The 24,089-nt window shown below is 39.8% G+C and overlaps 1 protein-coding gene and 1 pseudogene across 1 annotated transcript in view; one reads left to right on the top strand and one right to left on the bottom strand.

The window, feature by feature from the left end:
- LOC102866574 (V-type proton ATPase subunit H-like) overlaps positions 1-24,089 on the top strand; it is a 130,933-nt gene that overhangs the window by 82,830 nt on the left and 24,014 nt on the right. Inside the window, exons 9-12 of the mRNA XM_006900537.1 lie at positions 2,308-2,486; positions 3,844-3,969; positions 14,851-14,952; positions 19,916-20,029. Coding sequence (XP_006900599.1) covers positions 2,308-2,486; positions 3,844-3,969; positions 14,851-14,952; positions 19,916-20,029 — 521 coding nt within the window. The remainder of the gene's footprint in view (positions 1-2,307; positions 2,487-3,843; positions 3,970-14,850; positions 14,953-19,915; positions 20,030-24,089) is intronic.
- LOC102858995 lies at positions 6,128-7,087 on the bottom strand (annotated as a pseudogene).

The raw sequence follows: 24,089 nt of genomic DNA, 5'->3' as shown, positions 1-24,089 counted from the left end.
GACATTCTTTTGGTACTCTCAGCTACTATACTCATCATCTATTTATAATAAAAAAAGATTGTAAGTATTTATATATATTTATAGATCTTCATAAACTTTAGATTCTTATGCATGACAGAGACAGCTCTGGTGGTAGTTCAAATCACCAACTGCTTTATGGGAGATAGATGGGCAGTCACTTCCCATATAATTTACTTGCTCTGAAAAGCTGTTGGAGGGTCAGCTATGAGTTGGTTCTGACTCAGTGGCACATAGCAACAATAATCACTAGAAGAAGATATTGAACCAAGTCCTTGTGATATAAAATGAGTTATGCATGCTCACCGATTCCAGGTACTTAAGATGTGGTGAAACTATAAAGGGAAGACTTGATGGACATTGACCTCACTAACTTCTGAAAGCCAAGTTAAATGTCTTTGTGCAGTTATTTAGTGTAATTGTTATGGGTAAAACCTGCATGTAGAAATAAAAAAGGAATTTCAAGTTTTGGTGCAGTTGAAGTTATTAATTACCGCAGGGTTTTTGGCATTTGACAGGTCTGCCTGACCAGTTCAGTGAGATGGCTTTCCTGAGAGTGAAGGCCATACCTGGTTTGTTCTTGTTTCTAGATGTCAGAATGGGTTTGCTCAGAAATACTGATTATTTTGATTAACAGTTTGTCTTTAAAATCTTTGGATTCGTTTCCTGTCTTAAGCAGTGTTGTTAGATGCTACCAAATTGTTCAAACTCAGAATCAACAGAATGAAAAATTCTGGTCCATCCGTACAGTTGTTGTTATGCTCAAGTGCACTGTCCATCTCCTTTTCTTCAATCTTCTGCTTTACGAAGCATGATGTCCTTTTCCAGGGATTATTCCTCCTGATAACATGCCCAAAGTATGCAGGATGAAGTCTTATATGTCTTTGTCTCTGAGTTGCATGTCTTCTAACTTCGCGTCTTTTAAGATAGATTTGTTTATTCTTTGGCATTTTCTAGTATAGTGAATATTCTTTGCCAATTCATAATTAAAAGACATTAATTCTTCTTTGGTCTTCCCTTATTCATTGTGCGATTTTCACATGTGTGTGAAGCAATTACAAATAGAATGACTTGGGTCACTTTTCAAAATTATGTCCCTTAAAGAGATCTTTGTAACAGATTGCCCAAAGCAGTATGTCTCTCTAAGTACTCTTTAAAAAAAAATTCATGTAATAAAACCTTTATAGAATGTTTTGGTTTTATGCATTGTGCTTTATACAATATTTCATTGATGTTGTGTGTGTCATACAATCATTCATATGCATTCTGTTATATGTTATTTTTAATTCTAGTTTATTTACAAAATTTGAATACATTGTTTTCATACCACATCCTTCCCATTTCCCTCCTCTATCAAATTTTGTGACCTCATGATTAATGTCCCTCACCTGCACATCCTCACCCCTCTGCTTCCACCCCCCCCAGATCTTCATACTCATTCTACAATAATGGTTTTATCATAAGTACTCTAACAAATTAAAAACAAAATCATAGAAGACTAGGAATTATATGAATACTACAAAAGTTTTCTGATGGGGTGCTCTGGTGGCCTAGTGGCAAGGAGCTGCGACTACAATCCCAGAGGCGAACGGTTCGAATCCACCAGATGCTCTGCCGGGGAAGGATGGACAATCTCCTCCTGTACCAGTCAGATCTAATTTGATGGTACACGCACACAAAAATAATAAAATTTAAAAAAAAAGTTTTCTGATAATTGTTTAAGCAAGAGAGTTTTTATTTCTATTCTTTGTGCAGTTATGATTTGGTTGCAGCTGAAAGGTTTAAAAGTAAAGAAATAGTTTAGCGCTTTTTCTTAGTTATTAAAGTGCAGTCAGTACTCCAGGAAAAAGAGAGTTGACCAGCGTGACCAGGAGAAGGATTTGAGGAAGAGATCTGATAATGTTAATTGTGAACATGTTCAGTGTTTTGAGGTTCTCATAAATCACTAATGAGAAATTGTTAATACATCATCTTGATGTGGTTCAGGCCAAGGAAGGAGTAATAAATTGAGGTACAGAGGTTTCATCACTTCACTTACTCACCCACTCACTGATTGCCATCAGGTGAGAACCAACTCCTGGCTGACTCTTCACAAATTTTTAGAAGCAATGAAACACCTTAGAGGGGATTGCCCAGTTTTCTCCTGCAGAGCAGTTGGTGGATTAGAATCTGCTGCTTTTGGGATTGCAGCCCAACTCCTGACTCCCTGAAAGGTAGAAAAGAGCATGCAGAAGTCTGAGAACCTCATGTAATACAGTCTGTTGCTTGCCATCTCTTTGTCTAACCCAGAACTTTTTAGAAAAATCAACTGAGAGAGAAACTCGCCAAGAATATGCTCTGGCTATGATTCAGTGCAAAGTCCTGAAACAGCTGGAGAACTTGGAGCAGCAGAAGTATGATGATGAAGATATCAGTGAAGATATAAAATTTCTTTTGGAAAAACTTGGTGAGAGTGTCCAGGATCTTAGGTATGCCACTGTCTTTAACTCTCCCAGACTAGTTTTGTGAACTTTGTTGACTAATATTTTAAGAAAATCTGGTTTTGTTACCAATTTTAAAAACCAAAGAATTTCGCTAAAATGTTATACTTTTGTATTAAAAATTGGAAAATCTAGCAAAACTGACTCATAATTGAGTTGGCACCAACTCATAGCTGATCCTCCAGTGAGTTTTCAGTCTGGAAATCCAAGAGAGGAGACTGTCCATCCTTCTCCCTCATAGCAGTTGGTGGATTTGAATTGCCTGCACTCCTTGTCCATTCTACATCTAACCAGTTCTGAGTCATTAAAAAAAAAAGCAAAGCCCATGGTGATTAGTCTTGATGTATGTATGTAGAGTCTCTGTGATTTCAAGTTGCTTTGACAGCGCCTAACCACAATTGCTCTAAAAGGAATCTTAAGGCAAGGTTTACCTCTCAAATGGTTTCAGGATTAGGTTTTCATCTTGAGTAGAACTGGTCAGATTTTAGATAACAGAAAACGGTGATGTTCACTCTTAAAAAGAAAACACACAGTGGTAGCCAGTAGTTGCCTTTTAAGAATGATAGGAAGTTCTGGTGGCTTAGTGGATAAGGAATTGTGCTGTCAACTTAAAAGCACACAGGTTCAAATCTACTAGGTGCCCTGAGGGTGAAAGATGGTCAGCCTCCTCCCTTGTGAATGACAGACTCTGAAAATTCACTGGAGGGTAAACTATGAGTTAGTACCAACTCGATGGCAATGATGAATCAGTTTTCCTAAGAACTGACCCCTCCTGAAAACATGGCCAAAGTATGTGAGATAGTTTCACTATCATTATGTCTAACGAGTACTTTGATTACATTTCCTCCAAAACAGACTGTGTTTGTTCTTTTGCAAGCCATGAGATAATCTTTCCCAGCATCACAATTCAGAGGCCTCCATTTTTCTTCTTTCATCTTTATTCATTGTCCAACTTTTCAGATTTATAGACAGTATTTGAAAATACCATGGCTTGAATCAGATATACCTTAGTCTTTAAACTGACATTACTGCTGAACTAGACTATCAGATATTTTTGTTGACTTGCACTTATGTAAATGTTAAGGATTATGAAAGCTTCTTTTAATATCTTATACCAAACATTTAATTTTCATAGGAGTTTTGACACTTTCAATCTTAATTAAATTTTACATGCTTTCTTAAAAATTATTTAAGCTGTTTATTAAACTATTTTTAGTTGTACTTTGTTACTATACAAAGGATCAGAGTCTCTGTAAACAAATAATTATTTAAGATGTTAGAGTTTGTTCAATTTTGGAGAAACTGTCATGTTTTTATAAACTTTAATTCTTTAAATATTTTACAGCTCATTTGATGAGTACAGTTCAGAACTTAAATCTGGAAGGTTGGAGTGGAGTCCTGTGCACAAATCTGAGAAATTTTGGCGAGAGAATGCTGTGAGGTTAAATGAGAAGAACTATGAGCTCTTGAAGTAAGTTATAAATTATATTTTATAACCACACACTTGTTCTGTATCCATACCAGTAGTTGTTTGTGTCATTCCTTAGATTTTCTATAGTTTTACTTTGTATTTTCTTGATGATTAGTTAATATTAGGTACCATTTCATATGCTGATTAGTCATTTGATATCTTTTCTGGGGGAAGTGCCTATTCTTCTTTTTTCATTTATAGATGTTCTGTTATGCATCTCCAGCACAAGCCCTTAATATATATATTGGGTTTTTTTTATATGTATCATTGAGTTAGAACTGACTTATAACTAACTGATCCTCCAGCAAGTTTTCAGAGGCAGTAAATTACTTGTAGCCATCCTGCGATTGGTTTCTAAGGCTCTGAATCTTTATGGGAGGAGAATGCCTGTGTTTCTCCCTCGGGGAAGCTGATGAATTAAAATTCTTAGAGAGGGACATCATGCTTGGTAGGGTGGAGGGACAGCGCAGGAGGGGAAGGCCCTGTATGAGGTGGATTGATTCAGTGACTGGGGTAATTGGGATGGGTGTATCAGAGACAGTGCGATTGGCACAGGACAGAGCAGAATTTAGGGCTGTTGTACATAGGGTCCCTATGAGTCACAAGTGACTCGATGGCACATAATAACAACAACAGTCATGCATTATTATGCATGATGTGCCACATTCGTTCCTTATGGAATGAAATAAGTACCAGGGTTCATTTCCCCCCTTTTCACATATCTAATTGACCAAGAACGATTAATTGAAAAAGCACCTTTTCTCTAGTGCTCCGGAGTTACTTTGCCCTGGAAAGGTGACCATATTTGGATATGTGACTTTCTCCCTCCTCTCCTCCATTTTTCCTTCCTTCCTTTTCTTTCACTGAGCTTCAATTCACATACCAGCCAATTTACCCCATGTATACACATAAAAGTTACGTAGTGGGTAAAGGAAGACCAAGGAAGAATAGATGCCTTTGAATTATGGCATTGACAATGAGTATTGAGTATTCCACTGACCGCCAAAAGAACAAATAAATCTGTGTTGGAGGAAGTGCAATCAAAGTACTCCTTAGAGGCAAGAATGATGAAAGTTTGCATCACAACTTTGGACATGTTGTCAGGAAGCGCCAGTCCTTGGGGGAAAAAAAATCAAAACCTATAATGCTGAGAAAGGCAGAAGGTCAGAAAAGGACAAGAGGACTCTAAATAAGATGGATTGACACAGTGACTGCCATGTGGTCCTGGGGATGGCCTGGATTGTAAAGATGGTCGAAGATAGGGCAGAGTTTCCCCTCTACTGTTCGTAGGATCACTATGATTCATATTTGCCTTGAGGACACCAGAAAACTGCAATGCTAATAAAATTCCTTCTTCAGTCATGCCTACTTCTGGGAGGCCATTGTAAAGAGTTATTGGTAAAGTTGTGCATCAGGACTCTTCTGGCAAAGTTTGCATTTGTTTGACTGTAGTGGGAATAGAGTGTGGTTTCCTGAAACAGTTGTATCTTAGAAAAAAGCAGTGTCTTCCTAGGGTATATAGTTCAGTCAGCATTAGGGTTCAAGGAGCTGTTATTAGAAAAGGCAGATTTTAAAATCCAGCATGGATTCTAGGCTATCGTCAAAGCTTTAAAAAAGGATTTAATCTCCACTTTCAGATTTTTCTATTTATATGCACAAAGTGCTTCTGATTTTTTTTTTTTGAGGTGGGAGGGAGATAGAAATATTTATTTTTTGTCAATCTTTTGAATGCAACTACTATCATTTTTCAGATTTAATTCAGTAGCAAACTTGATCAATAACACTTTCAGGAGTTCATAACTTCAAGGCTAAGGTTCAGATTCAGATAATATGGTTATTAAAGTAGTATAAATAAAGTTTTTTAAAAAATGCTAAAAGCAATCTGATCACTTAAAGGAAAATATAAATGACTGAGTCTCTAGACCTTGTAATGTAAGTACACTTAGTAGTATAAGTACTATAACAGTGAAAGAGAGAGAAAAGTCTCAACTGAAGATCAAAATAAGCATAGGCATTTACGTATGCATGTTTCAGTCATTAGCATGGTGGTATGAACAAGGCAGTGTGGCAGGCACTAGCATACAGAAGAGCACTGGCTTTGTTGAGGGCGGCAGAGGCAGTGGTAGCAGGCACAGGGTGGGGTCTCCCTGGAGGCACCTTACTCTTCTCCTCCACAGAGCAGCAGGAGGGCTCTCTTAAAGTCTCTGGATGTGTCATCCTTGATCATGGAATAAAGAGAGGTGGCAAAATTTTTCCTGAGCTCCTTCCTTGTGTTAAACAGATCAGTCTCACTCTTGGAAACCATGACTCTGATGAGGGTGTGGTCATCTGTCCCAGCTCTCTTCATAACATAGTAGAGGATTTCTGCAAAGTAGGCTGGTATACTTTGAATAGATTTTACAACAGGAAGGAGTATTGCTTCAAGTTACCAGAAGTCTCTTGATCAGTGACTTCCTCAATTTGAAATCCTGATTTGGTCATGTATTTGTCAAACACCTTTCTTAAATGAGACACACTTCCTGTTCCAAAGATAGTGATAAATTTTTCTTCAGTTGTCCCCCATTTGTGCTCCCCAGTTTGAAACAAAACCTGAGCATCTTCTTCAACCTGAGCTTCATGAATTCTAGCGTCAGGGTATCGATTATCCTGCAGGAGAACCACCAGTGTCCTGTGGTAGTGTCTGGAGGTAGCGCTCACCACATCATCTTCCAGGCTTGAGCCATATTTTTGTTTATGAATTTCTTTTATGGCTGTTAGTTCTCCAGGTGTCCTTGAAGCAATAATTTTTGTCAGGACTTTCTTATCTGTCTTAGCTCTGTTGAGAGTATATTGAGAGTATACTTTAGCTTGTAGGCATCATAAAGCTCGGAGGGTGTCATCAGAACCACAATTAACTTCTCAAATTTTCCAGTCAGTTCCGACTTCAGATCATCCAAAGAGATTTTTCAAAAGCTGCAACGATTTCCTGGCGCTGCATGTTACTTCGGGATGTCAGAACAGTTAGAATGGTCTCCTCATCAGTACCCAGGCCTTTCATGGTCTTCCAAAGAGTTTCTGCATTGGCCTGCCCATCATATCCAGGGAGGTCGGTCACTGTGCCTCAGAGAACCTGTGCCATGGTGAATGCTAAGGTCAAGATATGGTGATACAAGACCAGACAGAGCACTTCGAACCTTCTCAGAGCGTCTCATGCTTCTGATTTTAAAGTCTCATACAGAATAAACCACATTTTTACCCCATTCATTCATTGTTATTATTGTTAGATGCCATTGAGTTGAGTACAATTCATCTTGACCCTCTGAATGACAGAGCTGAACTCTATCCTAGTCCTTTATTAGTTGATGGAAATTTGGGTTGTTTCTTCCTTTGACTGTTATTAAGAAGACTGTTAAGAGCATTTGCTTTTGTGTGGGTGTGTGCTTCATTTCTTACAGCATGTAGTAGCATTGTAGTTAGTGGTTTGGAGAGCTGTTAAAGCTGTTTTCCAGAGTAGCCAAGCCATTTTATGTTTATGCATTAGTGTACAAGGTTTCTGGTATCTCTATGTTCTTGCCAACACTAGCTCTTACCTAGTTTTTAATTATAGCCATTCTAGCAGGCATGCAGTTGTATTTATGGTTGAAATAGTTTTGATTTTCATTTCACTGATTACTGATAATGTTGAGTATCTTGTTAGATGTTTTTGTATCTTCTTTAGAGAATTGGATGCTCAGCTACTTGGACCAGTTTTAATTGGTTTGTCTTATTACTGAATTTAAGAGTTTTCAAAAATTCTGAATCTCAGATTAATAAACATCTTAATGAATATCTTGGAACAGTCTCTTCTTGCTGTTGTTTCGTAACTTTTTTCCATTTTGGGGGGCTTATGCATAAAACCCCCCAATCTTTAATGTTATTTCAGTGAGTTGAGGACCAGAAGTGTTACATGAATGAATATATGTTCATTGAAACATCTGTGGGTAGCCATACCTGTGTCTTATGTGTTGCTGAAAATAATAAATTATTTAGAGAAAGTGTGACAAACTAAATCAATGATTGACAGATGCTAGCAAGACTGATGGAAAAATAGTTAAACTTAGTAAAAATAGATACGTGTCTTTCTTGCTCCCTGCTCCTTTTATTTCAATATTCTCTTTGAACTTTGAGTTTCTAACTTTAATAACACAAAAAGAATTAAAATTGGGCTTTTCAAGTCTATTCTTTGGAATATGTGAATATAGTAAGGAAAGCTTTTTGCCAAATGTTATAAAGTATTATATGTATCTTTATAATGACACATGAAATGCACATTTTCTTTTCTAGTCCAAGCTAGCTTGTAATTTTTTTGCTCTTTTGAATTATCCCTTTAACTTTGTATGACATTTTGTTATTTTTCTGAATCACCAGGTGCAATAGTATGGTATTTTAGGCTTCTGTTTTAAATAATGATGAGACATTTGAAGGCATTATTTGTTTTCAGTTTTTATTCCAATCAATTTTCTGCATTAGGGTGATTGATAGGAAGAGCATCTTTGTGTTGCCCTTCATCTAGCGGCTGAAACAGATGCAGGTGAAGTCTTTATTTGATTCTGCTATTTAAAAGGCACAGTGCATACTAGCTTCCTTTTATCTGTAGATAATGGCACTTTTATCAGGCTGTGCTCTGTTTTCCAGATAATTACAAACTTAGCAGGTAATCTTCCCTTACTTGGAATGACACATTTATGACAACAGTAAAAATTATATTGGCCATTTTGCTTGTTACGAAGTACCTCTGGTAGTAGCAGACTCCATGGGGGAAGTGAGAGGAGCTGGCTCTGATAGGGAAGGTCATGTGTCGTCTTGGTTGGGCCGTTACTCTTCCTGATTTGTTAGTTAGGAAATGATAGAATGTGGCAATTCTGTCCATCTACTTGTTTATTGTCTCATTATTTGACATCTCACATTTATGACAAGAGTAAAAAGTCTGCCACCCAGTGATTTTGAGCATTAATGACAGTGTGATTGTAATGAATGCCAGATCTGAGGAGAGTGTGGTGTGTGAAGGTGACACATCAGCTGGCCTCAGCCTTGTTGCTCTAATTGTGATACACATTAGCAGTTAGGTAGGAATGAAATTTGGCAGTTATATAATGATGTAATTTCTCCTGTTTCTCACTATCTCATTTTCCAATGATTTGCGTATATGACAATAGTTAAAAAAATGATCCATACTTTTTCCATTTTAATTTTGTTTTTGTAAAGTAATTCATGTACATTGCACTTCATTCATGAACATCGTGCTTTATACAATCATTCATATACCTTGTGGTTTTATAGTTAAGTAGTGTTGATCATACATAGGGTTTTCAGAGGCCTGCTATTTTGGAAGTGGATGGCTAATCCGTCTACCTAGTCTGTCTTCATCTGAATGCTCAGACTTAGAGAAGTATCTGACAGACAAGCATTTTACAGAAAAAAGTGAAAGATATACCCCTAATTGTGGAATTAACCATGCAGCCTTCAATATGGATTGAGGATATCAAGAAGATATCAAGGTATATGGATATCAAGAAGACAAAGATTCTCACCACTGGACCAATTGGCAGCATCAGGATAGATGGTGAAGAGATTGAGATTGTTCACAGCTTCAGTTTGCTCGGCTCCATGGTCAACACTCTTGGCACCAGCAGTCAGGAAATCAGAAAACGTATTGCGATGGGAAAGTCTGCTGTTAGGGACCTCTCTAAAGTACTCAAGAGCAACGGTGTCTCTCTGGACACTAAGGTGCGCTTGATACAGGCATATTCTTTGCAATCCGTTGCTATGCGTCAGAGAGCTGGACAGTGACTAGAGAGGATAGAAGGAGAATTGATGCCTTTGAGTTGTGGTGCTGGAGAAGAGTATTAAATGTACCATGGACTGCTAAGAAAACAAACAGGTTCATCCTGGAGAGGGTTAAATTGGGCTGCTCCTTGGAAGCAAGGATTCTGAGGTTCTGTCTGACCTACTTTGGACATGTTGCAAGAAGGGACCATAGAGAGAGGGGCATCATGCTTTGGAGGGTGGAAGGACAGCACAGGAGGGGAAGACCCACTATGAGGTGGATTGATTCAGTGACTGTGGTAATTGGGGTGGATGTGTTGGAGAGAGTGAGATTGGCACAGGACAGAGCAGGGTTTAGGGCTATTGTCATAGGGTTGCTATGAGTCTCAAGTGACTCAACAGCACATAACAACAACAATAACAATGACAGTATTGATCAGTGTGATGCACACTGTGTTTTCTTTTTAATAAAATTTCTTATTTTAATTGTGATTTTAACAAAAGTTAACAGCAAGTTGGATTTTCAGTCATCCCAGAACATTTGATTGTGCTTATGCAAAACCTATAGTTGGACTAAGAGGCAGTCGTCAGAACAGAACGAGGAGACACTACATGGTTCAAAATCAAGAAGGGGATCTGCCAGGTATGTATTCTGTCTCCATACCTTTTCAGTCTATATGCAGAACAGATCATCTGAGACGGTGGGCTGTACGAGGAGGAATGCAGCATCAGGATTGGTGGAAGAGTCATCAACAACCTGGGTTATGTGGATGACACAACCCTGCTTGCTGAAACTGAGGAGGACCTGAAGTGCTTTTTGCAGAGGGTCAAGGACTGCAGTCTTAAATGCAGATTGAATCTCAACATCAAGAAAACAAAGATTCTCACCACTGGACCAATTGGCAGCATCAGTATGGATGGTGAAGAGATTGAGATAGTTAACAGTTTTAGTTTGCTTGTTTCCATAGTCAACACTCCTGGTATCAGCACCCAGGAAAACAAGAGAGGAATTGTACTGGGAAAGTCAGCAGTCAGGGACCTCTCTAGAGTATTGAAGAGAAACAACATCAGGCTGGAGACTAAGATGCGCCTCATCCGGGCTATAGTCTTCGCAGTTATATGCTATGCATCGGAAAGTTGGACAGTGACTAGGGATGATAGAGAATTGATGCCTTTGAGCTGTGGTGCTGCAGAAGAGTGTTGAATATACCATGAACTGCTAGGAGAACAAACAGGTTTGTCCTGGAGAGGTTAAAGCTGGCCTGTTCCTTGGAGTCAAGGATTCTGAAACTTTGTCTGACATACTTTGGGCATGTTGCAAAGAGGGACTGGTTCTTGGAGATGGATATCATGTTTGGGAGAGGAAGACCTTCGATGGGATGGATCGATTCTGTGATTGGGGTGGTGGGAGTGTGTCAGAGACGGTGGTTGGCACAGGATAGAGCTGGGTTTAGGGCTCTTGTACATAGGGTTGCTATGAGTCGCAAGCGACTTGATGGTATATAACAACAACAGTAACAACAACATTATTGCATATTTTCCTTCCTCCACCTCCGTTCCCCCAGTTCACTTTTTTGAATATTCATTATTGTACATTGTGTTTATACATTCATTCGTATACCTTATGTTTTCCTTCTTTTTCGTTCCCCTTCTTCCCTTCCTCTTCCCCTTTTGAAGAGTTGTATGTAACCTGTCCTATTTGATAATTTTAATACCATACTGTCCTTTTGTCAGTTCTTCCCAGATTAGTCATCCATTTTTTCTTATCTTTACAATGTTCCTTGGCTGTACATCCTGTCTCAGCTCTCTTGACCCTCCCTTGCTCCTCAAATTACCCTCATGCTTTCACAGTCAGTAATGGTCTGATCCAGTATTTATTCTTTTTAGATGGAATTATTTAACTTAGCATCCTGTCTCCAGCCCTGCCTATACTGCAGAATATTTCACAGGTTGCTTGTTCTTCAGTGCTGCATAATACACCACCCCATTGTGTGAATTCATCACAATTTCTTTATCCACTCATTTGTTGATGGACATTTGGGCTGTTTCCATTTTCTTGCTATTGTGAATAATGCTCCTATAGACATAGGTGTACATTTCTCCATATGTGCCTTCGTTCTGATTTCCTTGGGGTATAGTCTTAATAGTGGAATAGCTCGGTCATATGGGATTTTTGTTGTCATCTCTCAGAGGAAATGCCAGAAAGCTTTCCAGAATGGTTATATCATTTCACAGTTCCACCAGCAATGCATGGAAGTTCCAATCTGTCCACATTCTCACCGACATTCATTGTTTATCCAGTTATTTTGTGCATTAACAGTGTCTCTCAGTAACAGGTAGTGAGTGATGTGTGCACTGACTGAGTACTGACTGTGGTGATTATAGTTAAGTGTCGACGTGGCTGGGCCACAAAGAATCTGTGGCTTGGCACTTAGATAAAGATAAATGTGTAGTCATCCTCCATTTATGATCCATTATGGTTCTTCCATTTTCTCATAGCCTCAGTTTTATAATGATCTGGGCTTTGTCCCATAATCATGTTGATAAGTCAGGAGTGGGCATATCTGATATAAACTCATTTTTTCTCCAGCATATTTGAGTAAAATGATATCCAGAAAATGCCTTGTACTTTCTGTCTCTAGTTATGAATTAAATATATATTTTGAATAAAAGAATATATGTGAAGTGATAAAGATGATAGTTAAGCAAAAATGAGGGAACCAATATTGATATAAATCTGAGGGAAAAATATGAGAGAACCATCCATCATTTTGCTGCCAATTGGCCCAGTGGTGAGAATCTTTGTCGTCTTGACAAAGATTAAGCTTCAATCCATAATGTGGACTATAGTCTTTTACCTTTTGTAGCAAAAGCTTCAGGTCCTCCTCAGTTTCAGCAAGCAGGGTTGTGTCATCTGCATAATGCAAGTATTGATGAGCCTTTCTCCAATCTTGATGCCACATTCCTCCTCAAAAAACACAGCCTCTTGAAGATCTCTTCTGCATGTAGATTGAAAACCTGTGGAGATAGGACACATCCCTGATGCACTTGTTTCCCAATTGACAAAATGATAATAAATGTTATTAAAATATTTTTACATAATCTTTAATGAAGAATCTAGGGAAATGAAATTTGATGTTTAATTAAGATTAACTACTCATTTTACCTTCTGAGTTTTCATACATGTCATTGCAATGACAATGTAAAGGTAGAGGAATTATGTGAGAAATATCTGGAAAACTCCCCTGTATTATATTTGCAACTTTTCTCTTCTGAACTTTGTAAGCACCCCCCCATCTCCCCCACACCCCTCGAGACTCCTAGATGCCAGGAATAAATGTATTTTTCTTTTTTCTGGAGGTCTTCTAGGAGGTGAACCTTTGCACATTCATGCTTGTGGCTTCAGGGTCAGCAGAGGCCATCTTTTTCTGCTGTTGATCCTTGGCTCCTGAACCAGAAATAGCTATGCTTCCAACTCAAGCAGTAATTTTATTCTGTTTGTATGGTGGTTCCAGAACATGTATTGGGAGTGTGAGGGATTCAGAATTGGGGGTTTTGGTTGACATCTTCCCAGAAATATCTATCTACTGTTATGTATTTAATTCCACTTGTGTAATGTATACTCCTACCTTTTGTAAAATTTAGGGCATGAGAAAGGGGAGGTATATGTGTTCAATAAAAACAGAATAGATCATCCAGGAAGCTGGGCTTTATGAGGAGAAATATGGCATCAGGATTAGAGGAAGACTCATCAACAGCCGGCATTATACAGATGTCACAGCTTTGCTTCTTGAAACTGAGGAGGGCCTGAGACATTTGCTGCTGCAGGTCAAGGACTGTAATCTTCAATATAGATTGAAGCTTAACATCAAGAAGACAATAGTTCCTACCACTAGTCCAATTGGCAATATCATGCTAAGATGGTGAATAGATTGAGATTGTTAACAGTTTCAGCTTGCTTGGCTCCATAATAAAAATTCTTGGTACCAGCAGCCAGGAAATCAAAAGACAAATTGCATTGGAAAAGTTTGCTGTAGGGATCTCTCCAGCATACTGAAGAGCAGTATCAGTCTAGAGACTAAGGGGCGCCTGAACCAAACCATAGTCTTTGCAATTTCTGGTTATGCATCAGAGCTGACAATGAGTAAGGATGATAGGAGAAGAATCGATGCCTTTGATTTATGGTGCAGGAGAAGAGTATTGAATGGAGTGTGAAGAGAACAGACAGGTTTTGCCCTAGAGAGGGTGAAAGCAGGCTGCTCTGTGGAGATAAGGATTTTGAAGCTCCATTTCTCATACTTTGGGCATGTTGTTAGGAGGGACCAGTCCTTGGAGAGGGACATCATGCTTGGAAGGGTTGGGGTACAGTGCAAGAGAGTCACTAGGTACTGGATAGCTATGTCAGAGACAATGAAATTGGCTCAAGAGAGAGCAGAGTTCAGAGTTATTGTACATAGGTTTGCTATGAGTTGCAAGTGACTCAGCAGCTCTTAACAACTACATGTGTTCAATGTTAAGTTCGCCATCTTGATCATGGAGTATTAAAAGTAATTATTTTCTAAGAATTTTAACCGAAATTATTAAAAGAAATAAAACAATTGTAGAATTTTAAAAGTATTTAAGTATTTCAGAAAATATTTCTTCAAAATAGCTTTTATTTGTGATGGAAGAATTACTAATATTTTGTAAATTTGGCTGACTAATATTGCAATTTTGAAAGTAACATGTTATATATGCCTAGAAACTTTGAAAAAATTTAATGTGTGTAATAGTGAAGTCAGTAAAAACAAAACAACCACCCACAAAACATTATGTTTATAACTTCTATTTTTAGGAAGAGGGACCTCCTGTGGCCTGGTGGGTAAAGAGTTGCACTGCCAACCCACAGGCAGGTGGTTTGACTCCACCAACCTCTCTGAAGGAGAAGGAGGGCCATTTTCCTACCATGTGATGTATAGCCTCAGAAAATCAGCTTTGAGTTGGTTCAGACTCAGGGGCATTTAACAGTTTTTAGGAAAATATCTGCATTTTACCTGTGCTCTGTTGTGCTTAATACAAAATTATCGATCTCTCTCTTTTGATTTACATTTACTTCAGAATCTTGACAAAACTTCTGGAAGTGTCAGATGATCCACAAGTTTTGGCTGTTGCTGCTCATGATGTTGGAGAATATGTGCGACATTACCCACGAGGCAAACGGTATGAGAAAAACAATTTGATTTGGGTTTTTGAAACCTTCAAAAAATTTTAGCTAATGTACTTTGTATCTAATTTAATCTACTTTGTATCTAAAGTAGAGAAGTTTGCCAAAGGAATTATTGAAATAAATGAAGATTCTTGTATTCAGGGAATTATGGTAAACATATTAAAAATGGTTAGTATATAAAAAGATATTTGCTAGATTTTTGGCAAATCTTAAATCTAAGCTTAGACTGGCCCATTTTCATCTCTGCTTCAGTCATTTCTGTTGTAGTCACGATACTAGCCAAGCAGGTCACAAGGCCAGCCAAGATTCTGAAGATAGAGATATAAAACTTTACCACCAGAATGGGGTGGCTGGCATGTCACACTGCAAAGAGCAGGGTTACAGAGTTGGCTGGAAATGTGGTGCCCCTTTACTGTCATTCTGTCCCAATGTCTTTCTTACATGGGTAGGGGAAGGAAGTGATGGTCCTTTCTACATTGAACACAGTGACTCTTCCACTCAAATTTTGCCTTATCTATAACCTTCAGGGAAATTGTACATTGTTGTTTTTGTTAGGTACCATTGAGTTAACTGTGATCCATAGCATCCCTCTGAGAAACCGATTGGAACCTTGTCCTATTCTGTATCATCCTCACAGTCTCAGATATGCTCAAGGCCTTTGTTGCAGTCAGTATCTATGCATCTCATTGAGGGTGGTTTTTCTTTTTCTGACCCTCAGAGGAACTATATGCATGACTCTATATAGGTTTGGTAAATGATATTTATGTATTCATATTAGTAGTGCTGTAACTAATACAGACATATGGCAGAATTAACAGGAGAGAAAAGTTCTGTAAACTTCTTAATTATAACCAAACACCGCAAGGGAATAAATTGCTCGTCTAGGGTCTTAGAACCATAGACTCGGAGGACATCAGTGTTAACGGATATATTCTATGAATTCCATGTTCTGTATCCTACTTTGTTGGGTAGAGACTAAGACCTTCTACTTAGGAGCAGCCATGCCAGGTGCAACTGTTGGTTTCTGTCTGTCTGGAACAAAGAAGAGGAAAGAAGAATAAAGATACACTGAAACAATTAGTCAGAAAGACTGATGAACCTGCCTAGGTCCTAGGGCATCACAAAGAGTCTGGGTGGAGTGGGTGAAAAAATTGGGAATAAATCTGAAAACATAAAAATGGGCATGTGAAAAAAATTTTTAAAACTGCTACAACACCACATGTAAAAAATGAGCATGTATACTTTTGAAGTATACGTTTGGTAGAACCCTTGAGTGTGTGGCCCTTAGTCATTCTTTAAACCTGCAACAAAACCAGGCTCTACACCTCAGCTTTTAGCCAAATAGTGAACAGGTCCATGAGATGAAGAGCAACACCACTGAGGCATACATTCCTTAGACTAATCAACTGAAGGAAGTCAAAAGACGAGCATTTATTTAGGGATAAAGCTCAGAAAGGGTTAGGAGAGAAGGACTAATGAAAATGAGACACAGAGAAGAAGCTGTGGGAAGAATGTAGTTACATTATAGAAATAATGATGTTGTAAAACAAAATGTGTATGAATGGTTAAATTAAAACCCAGTTTGTTTTGTAAACTTTTACTCAACTCACAATTGTTATGTACTATGAAGTTGGAACCAACCCATAGCTGACCCTCCAGTAGGTTTTTGGAGGCAACAAATCCCTTGGGAGGAGATTGTGCATCTTTCTCCAGTAGAGAAGCTGTTGAATTCAAAATTTTGTGCCTTTGGGATTGCAGCATATTTTCTTATACTACATCATCAGAACTCAAGAAAGGGGGCCGGGCGGGGGGAGAGAGAGAGAGAGAGTTGAGAAAATGGAGGCTGGGGGTGGGGCTCAGGGACACCAGGACATCCTGTGACAAGGTGAGGTACTTGCCATCAGCATGGATGGTCCAGGCCAAGCTTGCCCATAGGTTTGAGAAGACTGAGAGCTCAGAGTGGGGATACTATGATAGTAGCAGTTAGGTAAGGATGTGTGGCAGACATTGGAGCCTTTTAGAATGTAGACAAGTGCATGGTGCTCTGAAGCCTGGATGCAGCAACAGAAACTTGTTGGACCTTGTCTGGTGTCTTGTCCAGCCGAGTGGTGAAGTTTACTGATAGAGAGGGAAAAGCATAGCAGGTGACCAGACATCTGGGTATATTTAGCCCATTGCCCTCTAGCTTTGAGCCTGCAGTGCCTACACCCAAGCCCTGATGTAGCAACAGGTCGCCTTGGTAGTGACTTTCTGTCATCACCTCAGTCCTGTGGCCACCAGGGCTGCCATGCACATCGATGCCAGTGGCCTTATGACACCACTGTCACTCCCTCACCCCTCCAGCCATCGCTCCTATGTTGTCTTTGCCAGACCTGCATCAGTCACAGCAATAGCAATGAGAAAGCTCTGAGGGACACAGCTTCTGTATCATTTCTCACCTGCCCAAGAGATAAAGTCCGCTGACTCAGAGATCCTTCTGATGTTTGTTCCCTCTTGTCAGATCATTTCAACCACAGTCTTTGTTGACTTTGTTGATCAATCAGAGAAAATGCTTCATGAGTTTTGACAATCCGGGCAGTGCCCTGGCTGCCTTCCAGGCCATGGACAGTTATCAGATTGACATGAAGCACCTCAGAGTCCAGAGAAAGCAGCCTCAGGATGCTTGCTGATCCATTAGGGCCCCTAGACCTTGAGATCCCAGAGGAGGAGACACTTTACCCTCCTTCTTGAGACTGGCCTTGGCCCTCTCAGTGTAACTCCCCAGGGACCGGACACCTGTAGCTCTCCCCACCCTCCAGAAGAGGAGACACTTCACCCTTACTGAGACTGGCCTTGGCCCTCCCAGCATATCTTCTTGAGACTGGCCTCAGCCCTCCCAACGTTTCTTCCTGGAGACTTTCGGCCCACCCAACCTATCTTCCCTGGGGACACTCAGCCCTTCCAGTGTATCTCCCCAGGGGCACTTGGCCCTCTGAGCATATCTTTCCCAGGGACACTCGGCCCTCCCAGTGTTACTTTCCCTAGGGACAGAACACCTGTACTCTTCCCACTCTCCAGAGGAGGACACACTTCACCCTTCCTGAGACTGGCCTTGGCCCTCCCAACCTATCTTTCTGGGGACACGTGGTGCCCTCTCATCGTATCTTCCCTGGGGATATTCCACCCTCCCACTGTATCTTCCCAGGGACAGGACACCTGTCTCTCTCCCCACCCTGCTTCTCCAGAAGCTGTGACTATGCTGTTCTGGCCCCACTAGTTCATTTCTTCTCAACCTCCCTTTTGGCCTTTATGAGAGAGCATGGAATAGTCATTACCTGTCTTTTGCCAGTCATTACCTGCTTTCTCCTTAGACTCGAAAGATAGCCTCTGTCCAGCTTTCATACTACTTGTCTTCTCTCACTACTGGGCCGGCCTCACTTGTGTAGACCTGGGGGTGGGATCCTGAGGCCTCCCACCACACACTCCCCACCCTAAAATAAAGGATATCTCAGAAGTTGATTCTCACACTTTCTTCCTCACTCATTTTGAGGTAGAATTTCCCTGAATCCTGGATGAGCAGCCATACAACTCACTTCCTCCATCAAAAGTCCCCTCTACCAGCGCTGGCTGAAAATTGCCTGTGACTTCATCCATAGCCACTAGTGAGAGCGCCCAGAGCCATCAGGGGTTTTAAGCTCGTTGTCCACTGCTGTGGTGTGGACAGCTGAAACCCAGGCCCCGACAGGCACCTGGGGGGGGGGAAACCAGACTCTACTTCATGCTCTGCTGGAGAAGGAGGGGCAGTCTCCTGTACCAATCAGATCCACTTTGACAGTACACACACACACACACACACACACACACACACACACACACTTCTTCTTTTTTAAAAAAAGACTAATTCAGCTGTCGTGGCCCTCTGCCCAGGGTGGGCTGCCCTCGGCCCTCTGTCCGGGGCGAGCCGTCGTGGCCTTCTGCCTGGGGAGGGCTGCGCTAGGCCCCCAGCTCAGGGCGAACCGTCGCGGCCCTCAGGAGCAAGAAGGCAAGCAGCTGTAACCCAAGACCACCAGTAAGGTGATAAAGCGTCCTCCCTTCCCCCCTTTATATCTACGCCCCTGTTCAGCATGAAGAAGCCAGAGAGTCGGCATCCAATTCCCAAATAGAAAAGACAGTTGGTTTAATTACTATTGGAAAATGCTTGTCATTCCTCTGTAGCATCTGGTCCCCACTGGACCCTCATTATTTCCTTCACCTGCTCCCCCCACCAACCAAATTGTGCAACTCTGCAACTGCATCCTGGCCCATCCTTACCCTTCTGCCCCCAACCCTCACCTCCTTGTACCCCCAATATGTTTTTCCCAATTAAAAAAAAATAAAAAAGTCCCCTCTCGGAGGTATTGGGGGTCCTGAGGGCTGCTTTTCTGCCCCTCAGCCAAAGAGACCCTCCTCGCATGAAGAAGAGATCTTCCCTGAGCACCTTAGAGATTCACAGCCCAGGTTTTATTAAAAAGAAAAAATATGTAGTGGTTCACCAACAGAAATTCAAGCCTGATTCAGACGAGGAGGAGTAAAGAAGGATTTCTTATGGATTATTGATGTTACAGATATTAGATAGTTTTAGTATATTTTATGTAAAATAACACTTGTTTTAAGAAGTAGTGGTAGTAAAGAACTTATATCACCTAGAAAAATTTATAATCTAGAATGATACTGTCTGTGAGGTGTTCAAACAGATGGTATTTTCCTTGATTGGGAAATGAGAGTAAAAATTGGATTCATAGGACTTAAAAACAATTTTAATACTTTTTTCTGTGACTCAGACAAAAATGAAGTAAAAAGCAGTGTGTTGGTTTACTTATGTATTGTTGTAACTTTTTTTACAGTTCCTTGGCCTGTATGAGAGCTTTCTGCTGATTACCATTTTGGTTTGAAAGTGCTTGAAGCATCATGGCCACATCTTTTCTGTTCTGCATGCAGGGTTATTGAACAACTTGGTGGGAAGCAGCTGGTGATGAACCACATGCACCATGAAGACCAGCAGGTCCGGTACAACGCTCTACTGGCTGTGCAAAAGCTGATGGTGCACAACTGGTATGTGATGTTTCCTCACGCCTGCACGCCCCTCCGATAGGTCTCAGAATGCATTTAGAAAGCCCTTAGATTGTTGCTGTTATGGGTGATAGTTCTTAAAGTCAATGATTTTGATTAAAATCTAGAAATGTATATTACTTATTCAGAGCAATGCTATGTACAGTTTTAAAAAGATTAATTAATGTTTCCCAGAAATATGTACTCAAAGTACTGCTATGAAACAGCTTCAGGAGCAACTGACTGGTTGTTTGAGATATGTAGTTACCCTTTTTTGAGGTTGAATGGGATACAGTTGGACAACTGATTACTTAGTTTTGCAGGGTTTAACTATTCATTTTATAGTTAACCTGAGTGGATTTTAGCAATTCGTATAATAGTGTGAAAAAAAATCTATTAAATTTAGATTAACTTTTACATTTCATTCAGTGTAGCCTTTAGGGTTTTTTTTAAGTAACTAAAATAATGTTTTTCTATTTTGATTAATTTTTTTTGTGTCATTTAAAACAAGGTAAATGACAGAATTTTACTTATCCTTATTGGGGCCTTCTGTGTGAATGAAGGAACCACCGCAGGTGCCCTCAGGTCTGGCCGTCTCAGCTGTGATGCACGATGTTCAGTATTCTGAAGAGCTGTCATGTCTCTTTGTCCCCTACTCATGAGAAGCATGTTTCTCTTAAGACACAAGGGATAGAGACATGTGGCTGTCTGACAGCCCTGCTACCAGCCTTTCTAAAGGAGAGGATGAATGCATTAGAATGAGATTTGAATGATGTGGGCTAACACAGTGAGGAAGAATATTCTGGAGTGCTGCTGTTCATCAGATGTTAAATATCATGGACTTGCTTCTTTAAGAGTTTCCTCATAGATACTGACATTTCTGCATTCTTTACAACACGTTGTGAGCACTAAACAGATCTGTCTTGTAAGAAACACTTCCAGTATGCTTTTTTAAAGGGGACGGTGAGACTTCATCTCACATACTTTAGGCATGTTACCAGGAGGGACCAGTCCCTGGAAAGACATCATCTTGGTAAAGTAGAGGAGCAGTGAGGAGAACAAAGGCACCTAAGGCACTGGAAATGTGTTCTCATGTTTTAAAAAATAGGCATGTGCAAATGTTGTTCTTATTTGCCATCAAGTTGCCTGTGACTCATAGTGATCTTGTCTTGAGCCAGTCTCACTGTCTCCAACTAACCTACCCCCATCACCCCAGTTACAGTGTAAATCTATCTTGTCTGGGGTCTTCCTCTCCTACTCTGATTGTCCACCCTTCTGAGCATGAGGTCCTCCTCCAAGGACTGATCCCTCCTGGCAACATGCCCAGATATGTGAGATGGAGCTTCAAAATCCTTGGCTCTGTGGAGCATTCCCTCCTGTGAATATTAAGGTGAATGGACACAGTGACTGCAACAGTGGACACACACAGCAGTGATGCTGAGGATGGCACAAAACAGGTGGTGTTTTGTTCTGTTGTGTGTAGGATTGTTAGGAGTTGGAACTGACTTGACAGCTCACAACAACAGACAGCTTTGGACCCTATTTTTAATGTTCTGGATTATGGATAGGATGGAAGGGGTTCCACTTCCTCTGGAATGCTTGGAGATAAGTTTCTGAGTAGTCCTAAGAATGAAGGTGAGGTGATTATGAGAAGCCAAGTATACAGCTTAGTTTTTGGGTGAGCATTTCATACGGGGCCACAGAGAATGAGAGGTGAAAAGACCGTAAGACAGACATGAACTGGGCTCACTAGAGATATTTGAAGGCATATGTAGTTGCTATTACTGGGGGTGGTGATACTAGCATCTAGCACGGTAAAGCCAGAAAGGCCACTAAACAAGCTACAAGGCACAGGGATATCCCTACACAACAGAGTTGCCCAATCCAGGATGTCAATAATGCCAGATTGAGAAACTAATGTAAAGAACAGGAGCAGGGCTAGGGTGGGAAAAAATGGACTGAAGAGCAGCTGGGCAGGGATTTCAGAGTCCTTCCTACAAGCTGCCCTCGTGAGTTGAAAGTCATTACGGTTTTTAAGTGTGGTAATGAGAATGTTTGGTTTAGGTTTTCAGAAGATCATTTTGACTGTATTAAGGAGAATGAATTATATGAAAGCAAGATTTTTGTTTAGAAGGCCCTCCTGATGTTCTCAGATGAAGGTCGTGGACTGGATAAAAATGGAAATAACAAGAAGTAGATGAATTTGGGATAGATTTCAAATCTAGCCCTTTCAGTCCTGGATAACAGAAAGAAAAGATCTTTGTTTCTTTTTTTTTTTTTTTTAAATATGTTCAGTGCAAGAAAGATGGCATAAAACGTGCCTTTTGAACGTTTTTGAACAATGGATTTAAACAAATGCATACAGATAAATTACTGTGTTTATTTAATGCTATTTCATCTAATTATTTAGATTGATGTAAAAGTTATCTTTTACTACTAAATAAAAGTAAATAGCATTCCAGATGGATTTTTAGACATTTTAATTTGTATTTTTTTATTCCTACTGTGTTCCTTTGATCGTTCCCATACATTGTGTCTTATAAAATCAATCACCTTTAATCCATGCCCACAATTATTACCCCATCCTTTCAAAACCCTAGTGGATATTTTCTAATTTCTATACTCCCTTCTACCATCCACCAATGGCCCCCCATGATTTCCCCTAAAATGGCTTATTTGTAGTAGTTGTTGGTATTTGTCTTGGCGTGAGATCAGACTCATAGCTGATACTCCAGCAGGTTTTCAGAGGCTGTAAATTGCACCAGAAGAGGTTTCCTTTCTTTCCCACTTGTAGCCCGTGGTAGATTTGAACTGCCTGATTTTGGGTTGGCAGCTCAACCCTTTCCCCTATGGTAGTAGGGGGGGAAATAATGAAGTCTTTCTGTAAAACAAAGACTTGATTAGATTTCCCTCTGGGTTTCATTACCCCGAGCTATAATTTTGAACATAAATGAATTATTTGGTAATTTGATGTCTCTTAGTTTATGTTCCCTTCATGGAATTAATTTGAAGAATGGTGGTAAGTAATAGAGTTGAAGCAGTTGACAACAGTTGAGCTTAGATTTGCCAGGTGTTCTGAAGTTTCTGTGAAACAGCTTTGTTTTCCCTTTTGTTGACAATTTAGAAATGTTATACTAATAAAATGCAGTTCATTTTTGTGGTTCTTTTAATTTATTGTTGATTTTCTTTTTAATTACAAACAAACATAAATGTATATTTAAATTATCAGTGAGATAGCACACTAGGAAATTAATCCCCAAAGGTGTGGGGTTTTTTTTCCCTTTTGGCCTCCAGAACTGAGTCAGTAAATTTTTCTATTTGTTTTCCTTCAGTCAGCTCACATCCACTTTGCCTTGGAGGTTTTATTTCGTTGTAAATGTATATTCCTGATGTAAAAGAAAAGAGCAGGATACACCTTTCCCCTTTGCTAGCAGAGACAGGTTTCTAGGTGAGAATTTTTGTTTTTCAAATGATCAATGGTTGAGGCTGAAAATGCCTGAAATTAGACTTTTCTTTTCTTGAATAAAGAGTTTTGAGTTAGTCTCGTAGTATATTATAAATAGAAAAGCAAATGTCTTTCTAACTAGAAATTGCTTTATTCACTCTTCATTATTGACTGGCTGACATAGGATGTTTCCCCTTTCTCACTCTTATTATAGGCTATTTTAACTCTAGCTTTTTAAAATTTTTATTTAAAAACTGTTTTAATGTCAACATTGTAATGAAAATAAAGCTCCTTTGTGTTTAATGGATAAACTTAATTAGCATCAATATATCCTTATACTTTCTTTATGAAGAGTTGTTTATATAAAGGAGGATTAGAACTGACTGTGAGCCCTGGTGGTATAGTCTGTGTTGTGCTTCTAACCAAAAGGTCAGCAGTTCCAATCTACCTGCCAATTGTTGGGAGAAGGTGAGCCATCTCCTTCCAGGGCAATTCACAGGATTGGATTTCCAGAATCTTGGGGACTCAGAATCAAGTCAATGCCAGGGAGCTAGTGATTCTATTAGACAGTGAAAATTGCTCAAGTCATAAACGATTAATTTTAGATTTAGATTAATA

This window comes from Elephantulus edwardii, unplaced genomic scaffold (genome assembly GCF_000299155.1).
Source record: "Elephantulus edwardii isolate Elephantulus edwardi_28Jun2011 unplaced genomic scaffold, EleEdw1.0 scaffold00287, whole genome shotgun sequence".
Classification (NCBI taxonomy): domain Eukaryota; kingdom Metazoa; phylum Chordata; class Mammalia; order Macroscelidea; family Macroscelididae; genus Elephantulus; species Elephantulus edwardii.
The sequence above is the reverse complement of the archived record's forward strand: the minus strand, read 5'-3'. Positions and strand labels throughout refer to the sequence as shown.